Source organism: Anolis sagrei, chromosome 2 (assembly GCF_037176765.1).
Source record: "Anolis sagrei isolate rAnoSag1 chromosome 2, rAnoSag1.mat, whole genome shotgun sequence".
Classification (NCBI taxonomy): Eukaryota; Metazoa; Chordata; class Lepidosauria; order Squamata; family Dactyloidae; genus Anolis; species Anolis sagrei.
This window is the reverse complement of record NC_090022.1, coordinates 119538125-119561423: the sequence shown is the minus strand read 5'-3', so window position 1 is coordinate 119561423 and position 23299 is coordinate 119538125. Positions and strand designations below refer to the sequence as shown.

General features: G+C 39.4%; 1 protein-coding gene across 2 annotated transcripts in view; it reads left to right on the top strand.

Annotated features, from left to right (window-relative positions):
• The first annotated feature begins 16796 nt into the window (after positions 1 to 16796).
• Positions 16797 to 23299, top strand: part of CYGB (cytoglobin) — a 64034-nt gene continuing 57531 nt past the window's right edge. The window contains exon 1 of one of the 2 annotated variants that reach the window (XM_060764604.2): positions 16797 to 17146. In XM_060764604.2, coding sequence (XP_060620587.1) covers positions 17004 to 17146 — 143 coding nt within the window. In that variant the 5' untranslated portion in view covers positions 16797 to 17003. The remainder of the gene's footprint in view (positions 17147 to 23299) is intronic. The other variant, XM_060764603.2, reaches the window with a different exon arrangement.

Sequence of the window (23299 nt, the reverse complement as noted above, 5' to 3'; positions counted from 1 at the left end):
CTTGCATATCCCAACTGCGTTTTTTTTACAAATATTGGTAATGTACATATATTGGTAATAACAGAAAGGACTTGCTCCTTTTAAGATGTGGGTGATTTAATCTATGGATGCAAAATCCATGATAATAAAGGATCTGTTTTCATCATGTACCAGTGTGGCCTACTTCTTAAACACTATACTCAGTCAGGAAATAAATTACTTTTAAAAAGTAGCTTTCCAAAACTGCACATTTCTATAGAATGTGCACAATAGTCAACAGTCTGAATGGTGTGAGAAATACAAGGCGCCTCCTCTCCTCGCTGGGCTATTGATATTCGGCCTGCTGCCAAACATTCAAACTGAATATATGAAAGGGGTAAACATGAATGTTCCCATGAGCACTCAACCCTACACGAATGCTCCTATCTCAGCAGAGAGAGGGCTTACCTCATGCGAGATCTTTGCCCACTAGCACAACTTTGCATAAAATATGCTAGTCCCCTGCACCAGCGGCCCTTTCAGGGAGGTTGTCCCCTGACCTGCATCTCCACATGCACAGTGGGTTGTGGTCACAAAATGACCCCAATCTCCTTGCGGGCACTCTCCAGATGTCTTGCCTGAGTGCAACTGATATGGAAGCCCAACACATTCGGAGGCTGTCAAATTGAGGAAGGTTGGGACACCTGCTCTTTTCCATGCCTTCCAAAGAAGATTGCAGGTCAGACAACTCTGAGATTTTAGACTGCTTCCATACTGTCAAGTTATTGCAGTTTGACACCACACTGACTTCCATGGCTTGATACTATGAAGTTCTGGGATCTGTAGTTTTATGGGGCATTTATCCTTTTCTGTCAGAGAGCTCTGGTGCTACAGCAAACTACAAATCCATATAATGCACCTATGGCAGTTAAAGTGCTGTGGTGGTGCAATGGTTTGTGTGTGTGTGTGTCAGGAGTGACTTGAGAAACTGCAAGTCACCTCTGGTGTGAGAGAATTGGCCATCTGCAAGGACGTTACCCAGATGTTTTGATGTTTTACCATCCTTGTGGAGCTGAGAGAGGGAGCTCATCCACGCTCTCCCCAGATTCAAACCTTTGACCTGTCAGTCTTCAGTCCTGCCAGTACAAGGGTTTAACCCAGGGGTCCCCGAACTACGGCCTATGGGCTGGATGTGACTCTGCAAGGTCATTTATCTGGCCCCTGCCCTAAACTGTAGACTTAGGTTTGCCCTAAGTCTGAAATAACTTGAAAGTACACAACAACAATCCTAATTAACTTTACTAATTCATCATCCAAAAGTAGGCCCACACTTCCCATTGAAAGATGGGCAAGTTTATGTCGGTGAAAATTGTTCTTCATTTTAAATATTGTTTTGTCTTTTTTTTTTTTTGCATTATAGATAAGATATGTGCAGTGTGTACAGGAATCAGTTTTTTTCCCAAACTATAGTCCCGTCCCCCCCCCCCCCAACAGTCTGAGGAACCATAAATCAGCCCCCCACTAAAAAAATTTGAAGTCCCCTGGTTTAACCCATTGCACCACTGGAGTTAAACCCTTGTGCTGTTGAAGTGCTGACCGGAAGGTTGGCAGTTTGAATCCATGGGAATGAGCTCCCACTGTTAGCCCTAGCTCCTGTTAGCCCTAGCTTCTGCCAACTTAGCAGTTTGAAACATGCAAATATGAGTAGATCAATAGGTGCCGCTTCAGTGGGAAAAGGCAAAAAGACACTCTATGCAGTCAAGCTGGCCACACGACAGGAGGTGTCTATGGACAACACAGGCTTCTCTGCTTAGAAATAGAGAAGAGCACCTCCCCCAGAGCTGGAGATGAGCACTATTTTTATTTATTTATTTATTTATTTCTGCTGCTTATACCCCGCCCTTCTCACTCCTGAGGGGGGGACTCAGGGTGGCTTACAAAAAGAAGGCACAATTCGATGCCCTTATCCAAATACATACAAATATAAAACAATTACAATAATTAAACAATTAACAGATTAAAAACATCAATATATAACACAATAGCACAACACAATAGCACTACCTCCAGAACTGGAAACAAAAGGAGAAGCCTTTGCCTTTGCCTGTGTCTTTGTGTCTCATTGTATTTAATTGTAATAAGGCATTGAATGTTTGCCTGTGTATGTTTATATGCTGTAATCCACTCTGAGTCCCCTCAAGGAGAAGAGAGGAATATAAATAAAGCATTGTTGTTGTTGTTGTTGTTGTTGTTGTTAAAGTGGTCCAAACTACTATAATTCTGCACGAAAAAAGGGAGGTTAGGACAGTGATGTCACAGATGTATTCAGTCCTATCATTTATACAATACCCCATAGGAGCCCCTGGTGGCGCAATGGATTAAACTCTTGTGCCGGCAGGACTGAAGACTGACAGGTTGGAGGTTTGAATCCTGGGAGAGCGCAGATGAGCTCCCTCTGTCAGCTCCAGCTCCCCATGTGGGGACATGAGAGAAGCCTCCCACAGGATGATAAAACATCCAGGCATCCCCTGGGCAACGTCTTTGCAGACGGCTAATTCTCTCACACCAGAAGTGACTTGCAGTTTCTCAAGACGCTCCTGACATGGGAAAAAATGGAATGGAAGAGGCATCATTTTCTGTTTTCACAAAGTATTTCCCAGACTGGCACAATGGTTCAAGAAAAAGGTGGCCGAATGAGGCACAGGAATGCTGGTAAGACTCTCAAATCTTATAGTAAAATATGCCTTTAGCAGGCCATTTCCTGGCTACAGAATTTGCAAGACAGCTGGACTCCTCCTGGTGGCAATACTTTGCAATTGACTCTGCATACCTTTAAAGGAGAAACACAAACCTTGCCAAGCTGAGGAGGAAAAAAAACCTGGGTAAAGTTCAGCTGGCTTCCTTACAATTTAGATTCGATTCATAAGGTAAATGACCTGGGAGGTTCGTGGCCAGTATGTTACCATAATCTTTCCCCAACACCCTGTACTTTGACCTATGCTGTTTTTAACATCTATTGCTAATCAAAGGAATTTAAAAGGCCTCACCCATACCATCTGTCACATCATCTGCAAATATAATACTAAAGAAGCAATTCCCACCTTTGAGGGGGGGGGGCTCCTTGAACATAAGAGCAACATAAGAGCAACATAAGAAGCTGCCTTTAATAGAGCCAGATTATTGGTCCATTTAATTTAGTGCAGTTAGGCATCACGGATTTGACTTTGGTGGATTTGGTTATTCACAAACATGGTTGAAATGTCCTCTCTAGGAATCTCTAGAACAGAGCTTTCCAGAAATGCCATGTTGGTGACACGCTTTTTTTTTTTGACATGCATCATTTTTCAACACAACAGTTCAGTTTTACTAGCAAATCAAAAGTTAAACCAGAGCTTTCCAAACTTATCTGGTTTATAATCCCCTTTATAGAAAATAATTACTCTGTGCCTTCCTGGAAAGCTACTTTAAGTGAACAAACAGAAAGATGCAGTGACAAATATGCATTTTATGTATATTTATATATATCCTGCAACATGGTAAAAAAAAGAAGATAGTATTGTAAATAAGACACCTTGATGCTTGAAATGATAAAATTATTTATTAAAATAAACCGTAGTAACATTTGCATTAAACACAAAAAAATTAAGATAATATTGTTGGAAATAGCAACCTTCTCCAAGGCTCCACTAGTAATTTGTTTGTATATGATTCTGTTTGCTTGCTGCAAACAGCATTGTATATGTATGTTTTGGTATGCAGCTTTCCTTTTACTCTATGTTTCTTGAGGTTGTGGGAGGGACTACAGACCACATGATCAGATCTGAGACTGCTGAGAGCTCAGACTCCATCTTAGAACTCAGATACACCATTAGGCTTTGGACTGTTAAGAGCAAACTCATATTGCTGTTGATTGTAGGAAGGATGCCCTGTGTTATCTGCACAGAGAAACTACTTCAACTCTATTTATAACTGGATTGACATGTATGTACCTGTACACTGAATACATGAAGGTTGTTAGTAAACCAAATATGTTACTTCTAACAAAGTCTACTTAATTTGTGTCTCTTGAGTTCATGATATCCCCCTGTTGCAGCAACTCTACTGGCTACCTATTAGCTTCCAAGCATGATTCAAAGTGCTGGCTTTAGCTTATAAAGCCTTATACAGCTCTGGTCCAACTTACCTGTCCGATCATATCTCCTCCCTCTATGAACCAGGTCATAGATGAAGATCTTCCGGGGAGGTTCTGCTCTCAGCCCCTCTGGCCTCACAGGTGCGGCTGATGGGGACGAGGGACGGGGCCTTCTTGGTGGTAGCCCCACAGCTGTGGAACGCCCTCCCGAGTGAGATCAAATTGGCCCCCTCCCTCCTGACCTTTAGGAGAAAGTTAAATCAAGTGTTCAGCCCATCATAGAAATATTTAAAGTTAAAGTTGAAAGTGCAGTGACCCAGGACTGGTAACAGACAACGGCTATGTCTTTGTGTGATATATGATGTTATTTTATGTGATGTGGTTAATAATGTTTAATGTTTTATCAGGAGAAGGTGAATTCTGATTTTTTGTACTGTTTTTTATCAATTGCATTGAATTGTTGCCAACATTGTGAACCGCCCTGAGTCCCCTTCAGGGTTGAGAAGGTGATATACAAATACCACAAACAAACAAACAAACAAACAAACAAATATAAAACATTGTTTTTACAAGAGAGTAGATATATATTTTGGGCACTGAAAAACTCTGCTGTTTTTATGCACTGGTTTTCCAAAAAGTTATGATCTCTAAAAGGTCATGTCTTTCCAAAAAATATTAATGTAAAAGTTACGAATAACATTAAAAATAATCCCGAATGACAAGAATGAACCTGGTATTAATGTTCAGCTTTTCTGTCAGCAGTATTAATTAAATATTTTAAGGATTTATTGTACTATTATTAACTGGTTATCACACAGTTCAGAAACAATTTAAATGATTTCACTTATTTATAGTATCGTATCATAAAGAAGTCATCACATGTACATATCCCTGCTGATGCATGCTGGACATCCCAACAATGCACAACACACTCACCTGCCAACACTTACTTGTTAAGACTTGTTAGTGGACTTGACCACTGATAGGTTAAAACTTGTGATTTGTGAGTCCATTTGGAATGTAAAGTCATCACTATAACTTCTCTGTTACACAACAGATGAAACATGTAGTAGATTTTTTAAAATAAATAAATAAATCTTCTCTTCCTTCTTTTGTTTCCACTGCCCCCTTATTTTTATTCAATGCCCTCCAATTGTACCCCAGGTGACTACTATCCTCCTGGATCATTTCAGCACCTCCCAGTAGTCAATATCGCCCAGTTTGGGAATTACTGAGTTAAAACAACCCCTTATAAGATATATGAACACATACATAAATTGTAATAATGAAATGTATGAGATCACAACATATTTCATGGAAAACCTTCCATTTATGTATTTAAAATAAATAAATTATTGGTTATTTCAGATAGACTTATTATGTCTGCATGGCACATCTACATGTTGTAGTTGACATACTAACATATCATGACACAATGTTGGAAAGCTTTGCTCTTTGTGCCTGGCTCCTGAGCTTCAGACTGGGTTCCTGGGCCAAGATCCCATTGGACTGTTTGATTCATGCAATGTAGCAACTGTACATTGCAGAAGTGTGATGACTGTTCCTTTCTTCCAGATATCCAACTGTTACTAGATACTGCCCACTAATGGTCCATGAGAGAATGCCCTGGCACCATCATGCTATGTTATACTCGAGATTTACGACCTCATCACATTGGTGGTGATCGCCAGCGGTAGTGTTTTATTTTCGCTGCTATTCCCCCTCCCTACTTCCTATTTCATGAATAGGGGTTGTTTCCACAACAGCGACATGGGTGAGGGGAATAACAGGAAAACAGGGGAACAGGGGGAAATGGTTTTGTTCCTTCAAATCCCCCCAACATAAAATGGACTATCCTTTTCTGTCTGGTGCTCCCTTTTGGCCTCTGTTCAGATAATGGAATAATACTATATAAGGTAATATAATGCAGGGGAGGAAATTCTGCAGTTCTCAAAATGTTGGTGAACAGCAATACCAACATTCATTTCCATTGCTTAAGCTGGCTTGGTTTGCACTGCAACAATATCTGGAGAGGTACATAACTCTTACCCCAGATATACATACCCCAAAACTGCCCTGATTTGGCAGAAACCCCCTGGTTGTTGCACTTTCCCAACTGCTTTAAAAATCTCCCAGTTTCCCTCTGCTCTTTCCACTTCCCACCTTTGTCCTCAGTTTACTTCCAATGAATTCAAACTCAATTCAAAGTTCACAAGTTATTTACACACAAATAGCTCATAAGGAAAAGCGAAAGGGGAAGAATCTTTGCTTCAGGTAGAAGCAAACTGCTGCATCCTTTTCAAGCTTATGTATTACATATTATTATTATTATTATTATTATTATTATTATTATTATTATTATTTTATTGGGAACATTTCTATCCTGTCCTTCTTGCCTCCAAAGAGGAACTCAGGATGGCTACCAACAGGCACCATTCGGTGCCAAACAATAAAACAAGCATAATATACAATTAACCTACATTACAAACAATTATAGATACATTAAAACAGTTCGCCGTTTCACGTCGTCTTCCAAATCAATCTATTGCCGTCAGCTAAAAAGCCCATTAAAACCATCTATTCCGTGAATGCTTGATCCCATAACCAGGGTTTGAGCTTCTTCAAGGTGGCCATGAGGGAGGAGGCAGATCTGATCTCAATAAGGAGTGAGTCTCACTTTTTTCCATTTTGTTCAGCCTCTGATGTTGCTTGGCCAAAGGCATCCTGGTTTTCATCTGTGAAATGCTGGAGAGTTTATGCATGATGGTATGACAAAATAATGGTTTTATTTTATTTAATAATAATAATAATAATAATCTTTTATTTATGCCCCACGGCCATCTCCCATAGGGACTGGGGCAGCTTACAAATAGCACACAATGTTACCACACAACATATAAAACCATTTGTAAAAGGAACCTGTGTAAGGTGGACTTCAAAATCTGCCTTCTTATGTCTGTCCTTACAAGCTAGTCATGTGGCCTAGGGCAATGTTTTTTCTCTCACTGACATTCTCATCTGTTTTCCTGGTATTAGCATTTGAGAATCACACTTCACCTTAAAAAACATGGGTATTGTCATGTGCACATTCCTAAAATAAAGCAGGAATATGACAGGTTAAATTAAGACCTTCTTCACAACATCTCTTAATAGTAGCAATATCTGTACAAAGAGTTTTTCCAACCCTAGGTCCAGTTTCCCCCCCACATCTGTATACTTTTTTTAAAAAATAACCATCCTGATCTTGAATGTACATCCTTCAAAAGAACACCAGTTTACTTCATACGTTATTGCAATAGACCATGTTAAGCTATGACACGGCTGTGTTTATTGAACTGATCAATTTTGAAGGTGTGAGCCAACTAACAGTTTCTCTGATCATTTTTCCCCTGATGCATTGCAATAAATAATGGTATTGTGGATATTATTCATCCAGAGGAGGAAAATGCCCTAATCAAGGGGAAGTATAAGATATCCAAAATCTTTAAATTCCAGTGTCTCTCATGGTAAGTCTTGGTGAGAATATTTATGTGAATGTCTGTACTGAGTTTCAGGCAGAAATGTGTTTTTTTTACTCATTTTTCAAATTGGACAAATAAACACTTGCATATTTTTTAGAAAATATAATTTTATTTTACACATGGTGTGATGTAAGATGTAAGAGTGATAGCAACAACAAGGCCACCCAGTTGAAGTCTAGATTTAAGATGTGTCTCCTATTCAGTTTTAGGTGTTCTGATATCTGGGGGCACATCTACACTGACCACTTAGGTCAGTTTCAAACCAGTTTTGAAGGAAGTGGTTTTGCTGTGCATATGACTACATAAGAAGTTCTAGAACCTGGTGTGAGGCCTAAATGATGATTAAGCAAACCAATGAGGCTGGCCTCAAACTAGTCTCAGAATCTGTGTTATCTGTGGCTTGACAGACAAAAAGAATGTGCTTTTAAAAAAAATCCCCTCTGTCGCAATGCACATGTGCACATAAGCAGAGCACTTTGGGTGCCTACAATTTCACATTGAAGTGTGATATACATTGGAGCACACTGCTGCATGTTAAGGGTTCCTTTGGACTTCCCCCCAGCTTTGTATATGTTGGTTTAAAGTCCTAAAGCATGCTGCAACACCCTTTCACGGCATGTGCTGTCAAGCTGTGCAAGGTCAGTGTAGATGGGGCCTTAATGAAAATATTTATCCAAACCTCTGTTCATATAAGATTTAAAGAATGGGCTTCTGAGTTTTCATTAGGGGCAGCCTTGCGCTCAGTAAATTCATATTTGTTTTTTTTTTATCAGTTTCAGTCACATGGTCTTCCCTTTCAACAGTTCTTCTGTTACAGGGATAACACACCTCCGGAACACCTAATCTGCTCTTTTATGCCTTGGAAATGCAACTACTCCCCTGGATAGCACAATCTCTATTTTGATTTCTGTATTCCAAGTGGCTGTGGAAGATCATAATCACTTATTTGATAATGTTATAACAAGTGACGCAATTTCTGTTCTTACTCCTTTCCATGAAATTTTAGTTCACATTTATTATCATTTTGGGAATGCCAAATATTTAGCTTATAAATTACTTCTTAGGCGTGAATGAACCAGAAAAGGTCTAGTCTAAAAATATTTCTGAGCTGAGGAAAGAGTATTGAATATCCTGCAGACTTGTTGAAATAATTCAGCAACACATCTAAATAATAGGCTCACTAACATACACACCCTGGGTTTAGCCACATCAACACTGATATCAGAAGGAGGAGGTTAAATGCTTTCTTTGGTAGGCTTTGAGGCTGACGCCTCACGTGGAGATATGGGTCAGTTATGTTCATGCTTCCTGTTAGCTTAGACACTTGTGACCAGGCATCCTGAAAGACAGAAGTATTGAGACGAGAAGGCAAGAGGACACTGGCCCTACATTTCTTTCTGCTGGGGCAATCGTGATAGCAGTAAAAATTCATAGGAATTCACTTATCTCCAGTCCAGTTGTAGTACACTGATGGCTGTCAGTGACACTTCTGATGTCAGGCCACCTTAAGCCTCAGTCTACTAGATCACTGCTTCTTAAACTTCTTAAACTGTGGGTCCCAGTCCCAAATGGGGTTCCCTTAGCTCAATGTTGGGGTCCTGAAAAATTTGGCAACAGTAAAAGTTTTCTGCACATGCCATTGTGGCCATTTTAGACAGTTACGTGAATCCATTGTGCAGTGTTTACAGTGGACTCTGCAGAAGATGCTTCATCTGTACTTCATAAAAGAACCAGCCTATTTAGCAAGCCTTGCAAATGCTAATTTGTTAGCAGTAAATGTTTGATTTGTATACCTATTTTATAAACATATATACCTGGGGTCATGTAAAAATTTCTCAGCTGAAAGGGGAAAAGTTTTCAAAAAGGGCAGTATTAGAATAAAGTTTGGGCTTTGTAAAGGTTTTCTGCAGATCTCCCCCAAATTTGAAAAGATCTTCAAGGAGGTCTCTTGCAAATCCATAGAAGCAAACCTAACAAAATACAGCTGGAACTGGGATCTCTCTTTTCTAGATTATCCAGTTCATGTATTATGTATATAGTCATACAATAACTTGATGTGGAATGCAAACTCATATTAAATTCAAGGTAGTGATTACAACAAAAATATTCCTACAATTCTTGCAGCCACTGTGATTCAATTCTGACATGATGGTTCCTGACAGCTGGAGTATAGAAGACGCTGATGATGATGGCTGATCAGCAGAGGTGACAATGTCCCTTGTCCCATTCACTATTGGCACCAGCGGCCCATTCACATACCATTATGATTCCACTGTAACTCACATGGCAATTTGGAGAGGCCTTTAGACTTCTCAGTTAGAGAGCTCCCCTGATACCTCTCATCAAACTATAAATCATAGGATGGGATCATGGTGATATAATTGTGTATAACTGAGTACTTGAAAAGAGTCTCTGCAATGCCTATAAACAAACAATAGCTGAAGCCCAATTATGGTGGTAGGTCACAGCTGATACTGGCTTTGTTTCCCCTTTATTATCTCTATTGTAGACTAATGTAGTAACTTTTGGATCTAATGACTATAGCCATTCTGTCTTGTGAATTTTCCTCATAAATAGCACAATGAGGTAGTTTGTTGCTATCAGAGTTGGACTCAAAATTGGACTAGTTCTCCCCTGCAACAAAAAAGAGAAAGAAAGAAAGAAAGCAAGAAGAAAAAAGAGATAAGTAGAAGCCTGTTTGTGTGATGCAGAAATGTGAGACATTAAAACATCAGAGTGTACTATTCCCTCCCTCAAAAGGAATTAACATGCTCAGTACTCACAGACTTGGAATATCACGGGGAAAGCAAAGTTAATAGTAGATGATGGTAGAGTATGAGATTGTTCAGAGCTCTAATAGCCTCAATGATCTTGAAAAGGGCATAACTAACTGGTTGTAACTCTGGACAGGGATATGACTGTTAAAGACAGTGAGGATGTATTGCAATAATACGGTATAGGTCTCACTTACAGACTCAGTATCGGTACCCAGCACATTCAGGCAGGCATTGAGGCCAATGTCTCTGCTTCACAGCTAGCTATTATCTTATGCATCCCTAAATTTCATGCTTACATTATTATCTAGTGTATAGGTGGTTCCCAACTTATGGTCCTCCGGTTGTTTTGGACTTTAACTCCCAGAAATCCCAGTCACCTTACCAGTTGTTAGGAATTGTGGGAGCTAAAGTCCAAAACATTTGGAGGTCAAAAGTTTGGGAACCACTGATCTGGAGAAATAATGCCTTCATGTGTTATGGAGATAATCTAGATGAAATCGCTTAAAGTCTTGATTGTTTTTTTTAAGTCACCTCACATAATGACACACTTTTTGTGTTTTCCCATCCATGCATATTCTTAAGAATGCTACCTTGATTCCCAAGGTTCCTTTCTCAACTATATTACTGAATAAGAGCAAGAGCCAAATCACCTGTATAGCCCAGCTTCTTTCCAGTTCCCAAACTGAGATTTTTTTTATCTCAATGGTTATTTAAAAGATGTGTCTTAACTGGCATCAGAGAAGAAGTCTGTAGGAATAATTTCTCTCTCCATTTGCTCAGTAACCAAAATATGGACTACTAAACATATCAAGTATTTTTCTGTTAATGTTCAGAAAAACTTGTTTGAGATCTGGGGCAGACATAAATTCTATCTGAATCCATTGCTTGTCTTTATCTTTACTGATCAATGAGAGAAGTTGCTTCAACTGAAATAAAGAACAGAATTTGTATATGCTAGTCATCCTTAATTCCCCAGATTTTCTGTACATTACAGATTTTATTTCTCTTGATTACTAATAAGCTATTAAGATAAGCATCTTTTAAAAATAATAGTGAATATTTAGAAGAAGAACTTCACTTTTGATAATGCATTCATTTTGATTGGCCCAACCAGGAAAGTTTAATCTTAGGCTGGATCTACACTGCCCTATATCCCAGGATCTGATCCCAGTTTATCTGCGTTGACTTGGGTTATATGAGTCCACACTGCCAGATAAACTGGGATAAGAAGATATACTAGTCATGGGAGACTTCAACTATTCCAATAGAAAACAAACTCTGCCAAGAGTACAAAGTCCAACAAATTCCTCACTTGCCTTGCAGACAATGTTACTGTCCAGAAGATGGAAGATGCACCAGGGGTTTTTGCTATTGTGGATCTGATCCTAACCAACACTGAGGACCTGGCCAATGGAGTGGAGGTGGTGGGATCCATAGGTGGGAGTGACCATGTGCTCCTGGAGTTTGTGATACAGAGAAAAAGGGAAACTATGTCTTCCATCTTTAGTTGTGTATCATGTAGGATGGTGAATACATTATGAATGGTCTTTTGGCTCTCTACCTCCTTTCAAATACTTAACTTATAATGCAGACAATGACAGAAACTTTCTCCATGATGGGAAAAACAGATATTTCAAATATTTTAATGCAAGCCATCCATTCTGACTTTAAATTTCATAATATGGTTGTAATTGACTTGACATTTCTTTCAGGACATTTAATGGATAGAGATCCCCATCTTTGCCACAATTGTTAAGCTGCCTCCTCCTCCTCCTCCTCCTCCTCCTCCTTCTGCGAGATGGGGCTAACTGGTCAATTCTAAAACAGGTAATTGTTCCAAAATAGATCATTAACTCTCTGTACATTGCCTTTAAGTTGATGGCTACAAAATACATATTTGTGCACAGCTTTTTTTTTTTTTTGTCGTGTCAGGAGCGACTTGAGAAACTGCAACTTGCTCCTGTTGTGAGAGAATTGGCCGTCTGCAAGGACGTTGCCCAGGGGACGCCCGGATGATTTGATGTTTTTATCATCCTTGTGGGAGGCTTCCCTCATGTCCCCGCATGAGGAGCTGGAGCTGATAGAGTGAGCTCATCCGCTTCTCCCCAGATTTGAACCTGCGACCTGTCGGTCTTCAGTCCTGCCAGCACAGGGCTTTAACCCACTGCGCCACAGGGGGCTCCTGTGCACAGCTAAAGCAATAAGATCTTCTAACCATTAATGTTCTTGGAATGTTTATTTTCACTATCTTGTACGGTTGCCATTTCAGGATGTCCAAGGCCCTAAGATTTCTGGGCCAAAGCCTGAGACCTAGAGAAAGCCTTTGATAATGACAGCTACTGTTGTATAAGTATCACGCAAAGTTGCTTGCAACTTATCATTCAAACCTGTATGCTCTAGTTTGGATAATAAGATAGACATCTTAAATTTATGATTATATGATTCTGTGTAATCGAAATGAGGAAATTATTCTTTCTTACCAACATACAGAGATGAAATAAGGAGTCTTTAATCTAGCTTACTACTTACTCCTAGACAGAAAATGGATATAGAGTATTGTAGCAGATGAGCCCTGCCACCATAACAACTGGAAGGAGAAAGATAAATACCACCCCTTTGAGATTCTACTGCAGTAATGAATCAATTAATACCTTGTAAAATGTTGCAAGGTGCTGCTCTGCTGGCTGACCTGGAGATCTGTACACCTTTCCTTTTGCCTGAAGCTAAACTTACCAAATGTTGAGGCAGGTATTGGAAAATTAGTGTTCAGTTCCAGTCTGTGCATAGATAGCATGGAGCTCTTATGTTCATCCTATATTCTTTCACATGTGTTAATGAAAGTTTGGGGAGATTGGAATGCTCCATTACTGATTTTTGTATCATGCCAACTTAAGTATCTGGTTTCTTTCCATCTCTTTTCATGAACAGTGCTACCCTATTTTGGTAAAATGTAAGTGGCACAAAAATCATTGTTGACATCACGCCTAATAGCGTCTTTCTTATTAGTGGTGGGATATCCATATTTGCTGTTTCAAGCACCAAGAGGGCTGTAATCAAGATGCTGGTGTTTTGGATAGTGGCTAAGTAGGAACACTAAGGTACCTTCTACACTGACATATAATCCATTTTATCAATACAGATAATCCACATTATCTGCTTTGAAGTGGATTATATGAGTTTACACTGCCATATAATCCAATTCAAAGCAGATAATCTGGATTTTATATGGCAGTGTAGAAGGGGCCAAAGGTATCCAGAGGGAGGCAGCAGAATTGCAGCCGTATTTTAGGAACACAGACAGACCGTTGACTCTAAAGCCTGAGCCAAGTCAGGCTTTCCTTCCCATTTCCCGTAGTATATTTTTACAAAATAATAACAGCCTACAGCTGTCAACTCTCATTAGTTTTCCTCCTCAAAATGCCAAATATCCATCATGCCTGCAGGTGAAGTGGTCATTCAGCTGTCTAACCAATATCCATTAGGAAACATCATCCTTTTATCAAAATCAATTCTCTATTCAGGTATGCATTTGCAGCAAAATTACAGTAAAATACTTATCCACAATTATTGGATTGTAAGCAAACAGGGATACATCTTCAATAGTAGTTTTCTTGAATTTTCTTTAAAAGGTTATACTACACTGAGAAGGAATTTGTCCCCTCTCTCCCCCTTCTCAATGTACCACAGAAAAAATAAAATCATATTCTCTTTCTAAGGTTGGTAGATTGAACAAGAATAGAGGAAACCATGCTGTTCCTTTCCAATTAAGGGCTCGAAGACTCTGCAGCGGGGTGGAGTTTTCTCAGCGGATGGGACGTCAGTTCTCATTTCAGTAGGACTAGTTAAAAACAACAGCAAAATTGTGAAGGCTATACATGAAGATTCTCAGTAAAGTTTATAGGGCCTGTTCTTGAATACATTTAAGATGAAACATTTGGGGTTTTTAAAAATTAAGTATAAATACAAGTTGAGTGTCCATTATTTGAAATTCTGATACCTAATATATGCCAGAATCTGGAATTGTCAACATAAATGGCTCAGATAGTGATGCCTTTGCTTTCAAAAGGCTCATTCTGCACACATTTTATTTCATTTCAGATAAGGGATACCCATCCTATATAAGATTTTTATTAATGTTGCCTGGATCTACAATGGCAAAAAAAACCCATGGTTTGGACTGCACTATATGATCAGTGTAGACCAGACCTGGGCAAACTTGGGCCCTCCCTCCAGGTGTTTTGGACTTCAACTCCCACCATTCCTAACAGCCTCAGGCCCCTTCATTTTCCCTCTCTGCCGCTTAAGCCACTTAAGATACTGGTGTTTCTGCAGAACAACTGTATGTGGTCTGAAACTAAGGAGGAGACCATTGCCCCATTCTGCCTTTTATAAATGGCACTATGTCCCCAAACATGATGCTGCCAGAAGCAAAACAGCAAGTCGGGCCTCTCTCCACAAAACCATGGGTGATAATATCAAGACTATACAAGCCATCTGAACAACTCTCACATTCTTCCCTAACCCTGATATATTTTTTAAAAGCTATGAAAGTGTGTGTGTGTGTGTGTGTGTCTTCAATTTGCCTGTCAACCAATGGCAACTCCATGAAATTCAAATAGTTTTCTTAGACAAGGGAGATGTAGAGATTTTGCCAGCTCCTCCCTCTGACACATAGCCAATGGCAGCTGGAATTCATCCGTAGTCTTTCACCCAAAAACTAACCTGACTAGGTTTAGCTTTCAAGAATATTGTTGTTGTGTGCCTTGTAGTCATTTCCAACATGTAATAATAATAATAATAATAATAACAACAACAACAACAACAACAATAATAATAATAATAATAACAACAACTTTATTTTTATAACCCGTCCATCTCCCTAAAGGGACTTGGGGCAGCTTATATGGGGATGGGCCTGAACAGCATAATTAAAATATAGCACATTAACATATATAATGGCAACGCAAAACAGAATAAAACAACAACATTATAACGAAAATATAAAAGCAAACATCAACTAACAACCAATGAGCTCTATGATAACCATCAGTTTCTGGGTACGGGTGGGTGGACTGGTGCAAAGACAATTGCGAGGATAGGGCTGATGGATAAAGTGCATAGATCACATGGCATTATCTCTGGGTTTTCTGGGGCTGAAAGCATGTGACTTTCCTAGGGTGTACATTCTAACAGTTTGTCGCCTGAATGACATGTAAACATTGGATGTCCCATTCTGCTGAACAGGAGAGCCAGCCTTGCCCATACCGCCTTTGAAAGAAAGATCAAATGAATATTTTGAGATGCCGACTCTTTGTGTATATGTTCTTATACCCATTTCCGTATGCTCACATCAATGCATGCTCTTTGCACATATTCTTTCACACTCAATATATTGCCCATTCACTGTATTTTTGGTTTTATGCTATTGCCTCAACATGATCTAAATTTCCATCTTTCTGATCCAAAAGAGTGGAAATTTCCTCCAGATTCAATGACCCACAAATAAAATAATCTACTCATCAACCACCACCCCCTAAATAAAAACCAGCATAAATATTTCCTTTTGGTTTAAAATTAATGATTCTGCCCACTCCTGCTATCTAATCTCCAGTGTAAAAAAGAAAGCAAAAGTCAATATGTTAATACAGTATACCAATATATTTCTTTTGCAAGGGCTTTAAAACCAGTTTATTTTTCTGGTGTAAGAGTTGCAGATAAGGCATAGGGAGAGCGGGTTATATTTAGAAACATTCCCTTGAAGGCATGATATAATTCAGATTTTAAAGAGATAAACATTTACTCGATGGATCCTTTTCTCTTTTCCCAACCCACCTCATACTCAGGGTGGCAAAAATATATTTCCCCGCTGTGGTTAATAAAAGCTGCTTCTTCCAAGGTTGAAGGTGGAGAGAATTAAAAATGCTCCATTTCAGCTAAGCCAGCTGTTGGAATAACTTTAACTGTTCACTTCTGATGCTGCCTTTTCTCTCAGCTGTTTACAAATGGTGAAAAGGAAATAAGAGAAATTTCCAGGCATAAAATACTGAAAGCAAGAGGTTTTGACACTCAGGAGCACCTCTGCTTAATCTCTCGCTTTCTCACAAACACATACATCCACTCAAATACACACACACACAGGAAGAGGAGGAGGAGGAGGAGAGGCGGAGAAAGTGAGCTCACGTTCACACATTGGTGAAGAGGCCGGTCTCCCAGTGCCTTTGAATATTCTACTTTTTGCCAGTTCCCCTTCAGAGTCATACAAACGGGCATGCTGAGCTGAAGGGAGCCACAACAGCCATGGGCTGCACTGGGAGATCTGAAATCTGATCACATACAATCTCCCTCTCCCTCTCTCTGCTTCTCTCTCTGATTATCTCTGTTGCATACCTCTGTCTGTCTATATAGACAGACACACACACAAACACAGCAAGGGAGGCAAGAACAGTATCAGCCAAACATCACCACCAAACAGAACACCTTATCTCTTCTGGCTGGATACACACATACACGCACGCACACAGAGACACACACAGAGAGAGACTCACACGCAGAGGCAAGCATACAAAAATCTCTTTCTCTCCTGGCTTCCCCGGAAGATTTTGCTGGCTGTTTTTCATGGAGAAAGTCCAAGGAGAAATGGAGATTGAGAGATGGGAAAGAAACGAAGAGATGTCAGATGCAGAGAAAAAGATGATCCAGGAGACATGGAACACAGTGTACGCGAACTGCGAGGACGTTGGGGTCTCCATACTGATCAGGTAATTAAGATGACACACGAAAAGCCAAAAATTAAAGTGAAATACATCAAAGGTCGGGGACAGCAACTGCTTCCTTCCATGTATTTGTTGTGATTTTGGAATGATTTCACTGCATGTTTAATCTCATAATGCAAGGGAAGAAACAGAGAGGGAATGCCTTGGTTATTGTAGTTAACGAGAATCGATATTTCAGCCAGAAAGGTCGTCTTATTTGGTGTATATGAAGTGAGAGGTTACATGAAAGGGACCATTGTATGGGATTCGGCTCAGTAGTTTCAACGTTCCTTTTTTCTAATGGCATTATATATACACCAGATTTCTGTGTGAAATAATGCAACTTATGAGCCAAGATAAATCCCAAGCAGGGCTGCCGAAGCTTGTCAGTACCATCTGCTCATCAGCTGGGTTGCAGTGCCAGTATAAAAGATATTGCTGAAGTTGTCTTCTGGGGATGCCAGCCTGGGGGATGGAGTGAGGCAAACGCTGTCAAGTAAATGAGTACTGGATACAAGGTGGTTGTAATGTACTGGAAATGTCAGGGTGAAATTACTTCAAAGCAATGAGTTAAAAGTGTCCTAAAAATCTGTCAGGTACAACAAAAAAGCTGAGCTTCACCTTTTCTAGAGCTGTTGATTCCTATCAATGTGATGTCCCGACCCTTAAAACTATGTCCTTGTCCTTAGGCTACCCTAATCATAGTCCTTGCAATTGTAAACAGTTTTCTTTGACTGTTTTGTGGAATGTGGCCTTCTCCCTGCTAAAGTATCCCTGAGTGTCACTCCAATTTTCAGCCTTGTTTTGTGATTCTAAAACTCCCAGGGATGCTCTTGGACTTGGTACACATGCAAGGGGCTGGCCCTCTTTCCGTTGGTCTAAGAAGATCAATACAGGTGAGAGAGTAAGAGGTGGGACCGAGTAAGAGGTGGGGCACAAGGGCAACAAGCCACAGAACCTGGTCAACTTTGATTAAAGTTAAGCTCCTTGGGATTGGATTCAAAGCTCCGTTTCCAAACCTGCTAGGGATACCTGTATTTTTCTCACTGGAACCAATACCAGGATGCATGGGGGAAGCGTATATACAGAGAAAAATATACACATACACTAGCAGACCCAATTGGGCGGATTCCTTATGTGTAGGTTGGAATGAAATGATAAGTAAACATGAACTTAGAGACAGCCAATCACACCTATTTAAACCAAATTGCATGTTAAGCTGCTTCATCACATTTTTATTTAACTTAAGGGAAAGAAAAGAGCATGGGAATTCTTTGGGGTTCTATGAAGCAAATAGAGATATCTCAAAATCCAGGTGTGTCTGAATTGCCCTATATGAATGGAAAAATGTTTTACAGTGATACCACCATGCTCAGAAACACATGAATGATTGAGTTGTTGTAAGTTTTTTGGGCTGTATGGCCACAGTCCAGAAGCAGTCTCTCCTGACATTTCACCCACATCTATGGCAGGCATCCTCAGAGGATGTGAGGTCCTCTGAGGATGCCTGCCGTAGATGCAGGCGAAACGTCAGGAGATAATGGTTTTGGAACATGGCCATACAGCCTGAAAAGCTTACAACAATCCAATGATTCTGGCCATGAAATCATTCGACAATACATGAATGTGTGTTGCTCAGATTTCTATTTCTTAGAACCTTTCAATCAGAATTTTTCCATGAGAACCTGGAAGTTGTTGAAACAGTCCTCTCCTCATATGATCCAGAATGTGCAAATATTATTTAGATATAGACAACATTAATCCAATTTACCCTGCGTAATAAAAGTGGACCTCATTTTTACTTATAGTTGCAGGCAAGCCATGTCTCGAATATTTATTTATTTATTTATTTATTTATTTATTTATTTGTGGTATTTCTATGCCACCTTTCTCAGCCCGAAGGCGACTCAAGGAGGCTTACAAATTGGCAACAATTTGAAGCCACAACAGTAATAAAACACAATTAAAACATTAGCGCACATTATAAAAATTATAAAAATCATTTAAAAACATATAATCACTAGTGACTTCCTGTTAACTCATTTTCCAGAAGCATTGTTTAAGTCGTTCCATGTTCACTCTTTCCTGGTTCCAATAAATGTTTTCTTTTGTTTTATTGGAAATTTAGAGAGCTTATTTTGTGGTACACAGTGCCCTTTATCTTAAAACAGACTATCCTTTTGTTTAAAAGGTTGTCCTTTATCCCAGAACATCATGGATTCAATGCTCTTGTGGAATATAATATAATAATATTTGGGATCTTAGCCAACCAAGCCACACTTGGGCACTCTTCTGCCAAGGCATCTTTCCAGCTCAAAAGGCAACCTGCATCACTCAGAGCGCACATTCAAGCATTTGATGTGAAATCTTGAAAATGAATAATGTCATCACATTCCTCAAAACGTTTCCCTTGGATTCATAGAAAACTTTTTAAAATTTGAAATATATTTTATGTGATCTTTCTAGATATAGAGCAGCCGGAGTGAAGAAATGATCCATTGGGAGTCCTCCATCAATACAATAATTTTAATTCTTAGTTCCCTCTCAAGTGGACTCCAGGTCCATCCCTTGCAATGGATCCCTTGATTTTACTTGCATTTTCATTTGTTTCTCCTCATTGCAAAGTGTAAAAACACCAGTTCTTCTCAGTTCAGTCAACTGAAGTTTGGAATATGTTAATTCTTTATTTGAATTGCCAAGACGCTGGCATAAATGGTTAGCTTCAGGATACATGGATGTGATAATCAAAACATTTCAGAACATTTGGGCACATCCAGAATAGGCTTGTCTACAGTAAAGTAAGCCTTACATTTGTCTAAGCTTTTGGTGCTTTCTAGTACTCAGTGTTTCCTTATCATCCAACAAGTTGTGGGGAAGGCTTTAGCTGGGGAGAGATGCCCAGAAATAGTTTTTAGTTCTGTGTATTCAATAGCTATGAAGCAAATCTACAACAATAAGGCATTAAGATGACAGATAGTAATCACCTCTTGACTATGTAGGACAAGTGATTGATTATTCACCACACACTTCAGAACATACAACCTGACTACTTCTTTGTCATCTAGAAATGGTTTTTTAAAACTGCTCCACTGTGCCATAAAAATACCTTTTACAGTTTAAAGTCCTAGGCTGCTGACTCACTGCATCAGGTTTCCCTCCTTATGAGATATAAAACACACCTAGAAAGCAGGAAGACAGAGTAAATATGAACCATTTCATGCAAACAGAGATAGCCTATGGTATCAAAAATCAAACAAGTTAGTTTGTCCTCTTACACAACTTCCCAGCTGATGCAAATGTGTAACATGTAACACAGTAGATAATGCCATGCTATTGAAGTATGAAAGAATGGTGCAGCTAGTGACTCCAGCTTCAAATTCCACTATTCTAGATTACTTTCAAGCAGCTGTTTTTCAATTAGCATGAAGGCAGATTTGGGACAAGTCAAATAACCGTAAAAGACAACGGTATATTATGATATGATAGGCTGATATTAAATGCAGAAATATGAATGGCAATTTGGGAAAAAAACCCAAAGGGATGTCCTTCAGTATGGGGAAATGTGGTTTGCAATCTTGAGTACACTGCTGTGTGTCCTCATAGTAAGGACTGGAAGACATTTGATTCATTCAGTAAGATAAGAGTAGAAGCAGTTGCCCTATGCAAGACAGTTTTTTAATTCATTTTAAAGCCTTTTTAAAAAGATAGGTGAAGGGAACACCAAGATGGCTCTTTGCTTTCTCTTGGGTTGTTGTTGAGTGACTTCAAGTAATTTCCAACATTCTGCAGCCCTAAGGCGAACCTGTCTCAGGTTTTCTGGAGCTGAGAGTGTGTGCACAAGGACATGCAGTGAGTTTCCATGGTCAAACAAATAATTGAACCCTGGGCTACTTCCACGGAGCTGAATAAAATCCCACATTTTCTGCTTTGAACTGAGAAATATGGCAGTGTGGACTCAGATAACCCAGTTCAAAGCAGATGTTGTGGGATTTTTTGCCATGATATTCTGGGATATATGGCTGTGTGGAAGGGCCCCTGGTTTCCAGATTCATAGACCCAAGCTCAAATACACTGGGTTTCTTGGATACTCAGAAAATATCCAAAATCTAGAATATCTTGAACATCCTTGCTTTTTCTGAATGACTTCTGCATATGCAGGCATTTCCCCCACTGCCCTGAAAAACAGATACACCAATTACATCACATTACAGTGGGCTGATGCATGAATGTTGTATATGTTTGTGCAAATGAGGGTGCCAACTTGCTGGTTGTCTGACAATTTCCATTCCATTTTTCTGCTTTACTCTGAAGCATGAGCACATAAATAATTTGAGAAGGGCACAAGAGCAAAGTCAGATCCGCAAGCATATGTACCTTGTTTGCTCTAGAAAGTGCTAGTGAACATTATAGTTTTCAACACCAACAGCAACAACATCAGCTTTAATTACAGTCAACAGATCAATAAGCACATTATAGTTTTGATTGTTGGTGACATTTGTTATAGTTTACCTATATGTGACCCAATTTATCTCTAGTTGTATATGACTAGTTGAGTATCACTGTGGATTGCAATAAACATTTCACTGAGAATGAGGCACTGTTGGTATTGCACCCAGAAGCCACTCTGAGCTTTGATTTGTCGTCTGTCCATTTACCTTATGCAACGTTTTTTCACATCTTGCTCTCAGTCATCTCCCAAAAAGAAACTGGATAGAAATTGGAAATTGAACCTGGCTGGTTGTTGTGGCCAAATCAGCATCATGACCACCAGATTAACAGTAGCTGAACAAATAGCCGTGTAGAGTTATGAAGAACTTAGACTGAATGTATTAGGTGTATATACAAAATAAGCCAGCATGACATGTGGTTTGAGTGCTGACAAGGGCTCAAAGCCCTGTTTCGTCACAGAAACTCAAAGGGTGGTTTTGGGCAAGTCATACAATCTCCGACAAGGGCAAATCCCCTCTGAACAAGTTCTACCAGGGAAACCCTGTGATAGTTTCTTTATGATTGTCATGAGCCAGAAATGACTTGAAGGCACACAGCTGTAAAATATCCAAGATCACTGCAGTGTTGAAAATTAGATAAGGTTATTGGGAAATGCAGCCAGTGGAGAACAATGATGGAATAACTCAAGAATGGCCAATGAGCTGGTAATCAGAAACGCCGCAGCCTGCCTTGCTTCTTACAGCATTCAAACCATGTTGAAATTAATTTCCAAGCAGGGTTCCACAGCATCCTCAGAAAGGCAATAATCAAATGCTGTTTGTGATGTTGCTCATCAGATTTAAACATTACTTAGTGGGAAAAGGGGAAAAAACAAACAAAAAAATGACTCAGGATATAATCTGCATTTGGTCTAGATTCCTAAGACAAAAGATTAATGGTTCATGTATTTATTGCCCTCCCCCTCTTCCTTCAAAGAGCAATTTTAAAGGGAGCAGCAACATTATTTATGAGTCATTGTGCCAAACCAAAAAATAAATGAAGAAAACAACCCAGACGTGAATTCTCCTACCTCTAGAAAAATGTTGTAGTAGCAACGATCTATGTCTAGGAGCAAAACAGGCAGTTCCAGATTCAGCAGGAGGTTAAAATAAAATAAGGTTTGTGATATATATATATTGACAGTGAAGAATAATATAGAAATGACACAACAAACAATAAATCCTGACTAAAATGCGTGTTTCTCCTCAGTTGTCAGAAACTAATACTGTAATCCCAAAGAAAAATGGACTTGCATAAGATCAGCATTCTTTCTAAAAGTGAAGGCTACGTGTGACTTACAACTAAAGTAAACCATTTTACTAATCGCAACATGGTCTTGAAAATTCAAACTACTTGGATAGAGAGCCTTTATAATTTAAGGTTCTTGAGTACTGGAGCTATACTTTCTGAACAAAAGAAACCATGCATAAGGACAAGGTGTGGGAATATTTGTCATTTGGTGACTGCAAAACCTCTTTCTGATATTGACGGTAGGGAGGAAGAACCGGGAGAGGCACAGTTGCCTCAGTTTATAAAATTCAGCAGAGCAGCAGCTCACATTCAACAGCAAAATCAGATCTATTCAAACAGAATATGAATCTAGTTGACTGCTATGGAAGGCAAGGACTCCAAATGCAGTGTGATGTTCCAGACAATCAAAAAGCATCTTGA